Source organism: Puntigrus tetrazona, chromosome 8, assembly GCF_018831695.1.
Source record: "Puntigrus tetrazona isolate hp1 chromosome 8, ASM1883169v1, whole genome shotgun sequence".
Lineage (NCBI taxonomy): Eukaryota > Metazoa > Chordata > Actinopteri > Cypriniformes > Cyprinidae > Puntigrus > Puntigrus tetrazona.
Window position 1 is genome coordinate 19451487 of NC_056706.1, and position 5506 is coordinate 19456992.

The 5506-nt window shown below is 37.4% G+C and overlaps 1 protein-coding gene across 1 annotated transcript; it reads left to right on the forward strand.

Annotated features, from left to right (window-relative positions):
- Window positions 1-5270, forward strand: ren (renin). Its single transcript, XM_043246345.1, has 9 exons — window positions 1-129; window positions 786-936; window positions 1031-1154; window positions 1283-1401; window positions 1718-1914; window positions 2020-2142; window positions 3275-3419; window positions 4229-4327; window positions 4774-5270. Exons 1-9 carry the CDS (start codon window positions 62-64, stop codon window positions 4933-4935), a joined length of 1188 nt encoding a protein of 395 aa, XP_043102280.1. The 5' UTR covers window positions 1-61; the 3' UTR covers window positions 4936-5270.
- Window positions 5271-5506: the final 236 nt, after the last annotated feature.

Genomic DNA, 5506 nt, shown 5'->3' on the forward strand with positions numbered 1-5506 from the left:
TGTGAAGAAGTCGGGGCATTAGATGCGTTACTGTAGAAAGTGATTTGATCCATCGGTAGAAATGAAGGTACACTGCTTGGCTCTTCTAGTCCTGTCATTCTCAACAACCAGCACAGAGGCCTTATGGAGGTAAGTCAACACACTCCTCTGTGGACAACTATTACTTTGCTCCGGCTTTAATATAAAAAAAGGCATTTATTTAATATGACATTTGATGTTGTCTTTACAAAAGTACCAATGCATTTAAGTAGATGAAAATAATGCTGCCTTTATATATATCCATATATATTTTCCTTTATAATCATCATTAATCACGCAACGCTTTATACAAGATTGTGTTAAAGTAACTTTACAGATATCAATAGGAAAATCTGTTATTTAAACCTTATTATGGAGACATTTCAGGTTGTGTTGGAAAGCTGCTATAAATTACAATAGTGCCATTATTTAGCTCAAGCCATTTCAGTGTTGGTTCAGCTCATATAGGGTTATAGTTTAATCACGATTTCCCATTGTTTATTATTATTTTTATTATGCAAAAGTTTCAAAAATGGCAAAATAATTGTAACTGAAATGTATAGAAAACATTTTTTTTTTTAATAAAAAAAAATATCAAAAACCCGTTTTACTGATTTTGTGGTTGAATTTATCTCATATTGAAAAAAAAAAAAGTTCATCATACAAAATGATAAAAAATATTTCTTAAAGTAAGTAAAAAAAGTTTATCAGTTGTGCAAAGTAATAAAGTTTAATAATGTGACATGAGTAACTTTTCTTTTCACTAGGGTAAAATTGAAGAAAATGCCTTCCATAAGAGAAACCCTAAAGGAAATGGGTGCCACACCAGCTCAAGTGTTTTCTGAGATTATACCAAAATATGACGAACCTTCACCCACAAACGGCACAGCTCCAACACCTCTGATCAACTACTTAGATGTAAGTCAGAGTTACAAGTGAACCGCCATTTTGAGTCATTCTATATTTTTAACAGAGGCAGCGTGCATTTTTAATTGTGTCTTTCTGTGTTCAGACTCAATACTTTGGTGAGATTAGTATTGGTTCACCAGCTCAGATGTTCAATGTTGTGTTTGACACGGGTTCTGCCAACCTCTGGGTTCCTTCTCACAGCTGTTCTCCTTTATACACAGCCTGCTGTGAGTGATTTGCTAAATGCAGTCTTATAAAACCCACCTAACAATTAATCTTAAAAAGTCACTGTATTATCAACGCATGCCTATTTTCTCCCGCAGCTAAGTCTGCCTTTCTTCATATGTCTCTTTAGTCACACACAACAGGTACGATGCTTCCAGATCCCTCACGCATATTTCCAACGGCACGGGATTCTCCATCCAATACGCTTCTGGAAACGTCAGAGGATTTCTGAGTGAGGACGTGGTTGTAGTGAGTTAAAACAGCCATTTGTAAAACACTGGGAACGTTAACAAACGAGTTCAAAAGGAATATCTTTTACTAACATATGGAAAAGGTATTTTAATGGCAGAGGCTAAATGTTTTTAGCCATCCAGGTTACCATACAAAGTCAAATACAGCAAAACAAACGGATAACCAAGTCCAGATTGTGCGCCGCATTTTACCTGCAAAAAGGCAAAAAACCGATTGATTTTATAACTAATTGACTGCAATATGGAAGACCAGATTGGCAATTGCGCACAGTACGTGACTGAGCTGCTTGACCTTTGACCTCTACCTTCTTTAGGTTGGTGGTATTCCGGTGGTGCAGGTTTTTGCGGAGGCCACAGCCCTTCCTGCGATCCCGTTCATCTTTGCCAAGTTTGATGGAGTGTTAGGGATGGGATATCCAGATGTAGCCATCGATGGAATTACACCTGTGTTCGATCGCATCATGTCTCAACGAGTCCTGAAACAGAACGTCTTCTCAGTGTACTACAGCAGGTGAGCCTCTATATATACATTTAGTGAATTACTGTACAGGGCAATCATACATTTATTTAAACAATACAAGTCATGTCTTTGCATGTATATGCATGCATCCAAAAGAGACCCGACACATGTCCCCGGTGGAGAGCTGGTGCTGGGGGGCACAGACCCAAACTACCACACTGGAGCCTTCCACTATATGAATACCAAAGAGCAAGGCAAGTGGGAGGTTGTCATGAAGGGGTAAGAGCATTATCAGCATCAATATTACAGAGTAATCATGATTTCATACCACGTAGCTTTTTCTGCCGTTCTACATCTGTTTTAGATCACAGTTTCCACAAATACTCGACTAGTGACTAGATATCCTATATCGGTTTGTGCATGATTTCTGGTAGCCATCCGTTTTTAATTTTGAGCAGAACCTTAGATCATTTTCAGAGAGGTAATCAATCTTTGCCCAGTGTCCTTTAAAAAAAATAGCTGACCCGAAAATCAATCACACAAATGACTTTTTATATTCTTGCTTGAAAGGCAAGAGGTGAGTTTTTGAAAATGACTGTGCTGGTTGCCCTTTTCTTAAAAACTGTGATAATGGAGCTTTAAGGTTTAAAAAATGATGCAACAGCTCATACCAACATCCACATATCCACTGCTTTGTGTGTATGTGTTTGTTCACTGCTCACCGTTGTGTGTGCACTAATTTGGACGGGATAAATGCAGAGGACAAATGGGTTAATTAAGTTGGCTTACTCATCACCCAAATATTACTTGTGCAATATATTTCAGGCCATTAAAGGCACATATTGATAGATTTAACAGTTATTGGGCAAAATATTCTTTACCCTATTATGAAAATTTGCTGAAAATGTACTCACCCTCAGGCCATCTAAGATACTGTATATATAACTTTGTTTTTTCATTACAACAGAATTAGAAATGTAGCATTACTTCACTTGTTCAGCAGTGGATCTTCTGCAGTGCATGGGTGCCGTCAGAATGAATCCAAACAGCTGATAAAACATCACAAGTAATCGATGCAATAATGTAATAATCAATGCAATAATTATTGCAATAGTGGTGCAATAATGTATCATGAAGGGAAACATCGTGTGTTTGTAAGAAACAATTAAATCCAAATATTTTAACGTCAAACGTTCTGCAAATATAATCCTCTTTCCATTCAATTCTCCAATCATCTTGTCTGAATCAAGAGAGAAATATGTAACAGATTAAAAACTTACAAGTGAAAACAGTCCCAAACAGTTTTGAACAAATATGTTAGTGGATTTTGATGTGAGAGGACAACAGGAGATGGACAAAATCCATTGCAATGTGTTTGATTTACCTCAATAATACTTTTCTGTTTCTGCAGAGTGTCTGTGGGTGCCGATATGCTGTTCTGCATGGACGGCTGTACGGCTGTGATTGACACAGGCTCCTCCTACATCACAGGTCCTGCTTCCGCCATTGCCATTCTGATGAAAACAATTGGTGCCGTTGAGCTGGCAGAGGGAGGGGTACGTTTTGTTTAACTAAACTCACCGACATTCCTAACGGTCTTTACTTAAAAGCCTATGTAATCCGCTAAGCAATAGATTTGAGAGATAAAGCAGGAGAGAGAGAGATTTTTTTTTTCTAAACCAAAATATGATTCCACTACTTAGCACCGCTGCTTAACATTCATAGTAACTACGAAAGCTTAAGTAGCCCAAATTTAAACCATGACAACAATTTAATGAAATCCCTAAATCTCAGCGGTGATGGCAAACCTTCAAACTTTCCAGAGCCATAAAAGTTGAACAATGTGTTCCAGTGCTACATAAACAGAGAGCACATAATGCACAATAGACCTTCTAAAACATTCGTCAGTGACAGCAGATTATAAATTAGTAGGTGATTGATTCTAAAACTCAACGCCATCACATTGCAAAAAAACTTAGGGTGATTGATAATGTGCCAACATGGCAACCCATATACAAGCCATACATACAAGCTTTTGTGAAAAAATACTTCTATAAAACCTGTTTCTTATTGTTCTGTTTCCTTTTCCTGTTGCGCAACCTCATGGGAACAGCTGCTTTGGTCTGTCATGTTTGGCTGTCTCTCATAAATACGTCTGAAGAGCAAATGGGATGATTAGAACCTGATGCTTTTGTTTTTCACCGCCACTGTGGTCGGTGATATTTAATGTGCAAAATGTGTTTTTTTTTCTTTCTTTTCAAGTGCGAAGTTCAATGTCATTTCGGCTTTCAAAATGATGCAGCACACTGTTGTCTTTGTTTTAAAGTCATCACTTATTTTCTGTCTCTTTCGGCTCTGTTCACAGTACACTGTCAACTGTAATCTGGTCAAGTTGTTGCCCACTGTGGCTTTTCATCTCGGTGGTCAGGAATATTCTCTCATGGAAGAGGACTATATTCTCTGGGTGAGGACGTCCTTTAGTTCATCGACAGTTTAGCATATTAACACAATACTTATTTAAATAGCTTCGTTACTCAGTTGAATTAACTATGCGAATGTAATGAACTTTGTCATAAAAAAGCTCCCTTACTTCACCTAATGGAGAACCAGAGGCCAGGCTAGTGTTGTGGTATCTTTCACAATTTCACCGAAGTGTTGTTTTCATTACAAATACTATTGCTGACTCTTTACTACACTTTCGGTCTGCCATCAGCACTAAAGCCTGGGATCTATTCCACTAAGTGACTTTTTCATTCAGTACGAAATGCCATATGTTGTATTTGCATGCGTTTTTCCAGATGACTTCTGAAGCGTAGCATCTGTTTTGAGATTCATCAATCTATGTTACAGCTATATGGACTTGCACTGGATTTTCCAACGTCTCTTTTTCATCTTTTGTTCTGCCTACAGCAGTCAGAGTTCGGGGAGGACATCTGCACTGTGACGTTCAAAGCGTTGGATGTGCCGCCCCCTACTGGTCCCATCTGGATACTGGGGGCGAACTTCATAGCTCGATACTATACGGAGTTTGATCGGGGAAATAATCGCATCGGCTTTGCTCGAGCAGTCTGAGAAATGCATGGAGATTCTGCTGTTATATTAGTTATAGCTGACAAGAAGTGCACTTATACGTTTAGCTTATAGTTCAAAAGAATATACTTTAGTGGGAATGCTTCTGGACATTTGCATGTTATTTACAAATAAAGATCTAGTTTAAATTGACATTAAGTACAGTTAGTTAAACTTAAGAGTGTTTTTGACCCAGATATGTAGGGTTTGAACACATTTTTAGTCGCAATCGTATAATTACTTGTGCTTTGTTTGAAATATGGTTAAGATGTTCTTTCATAATAAAACTTGTCACGTATGTCACGTATTTGTAATAAAGTTACAATTTAGTACATTTACGACATGTTATCTTTAAACCCTAACCATTGGGCAAAGTACACTTTTTAACAGTCCAATTTTCATTCAAAAGGGTAACAACGAGCAAAATAGTCATTAAAGATAGACACTTAAAGGTATAGATTACCCAAAATGTATGTTCATTTATGTTTATTTTGTGCTTGAACTGAGGCACTACAACAACCTATCACGCCACAAAACAGTTTTTGTTTGACTTTCTTAAAAAAATTTAAAAACA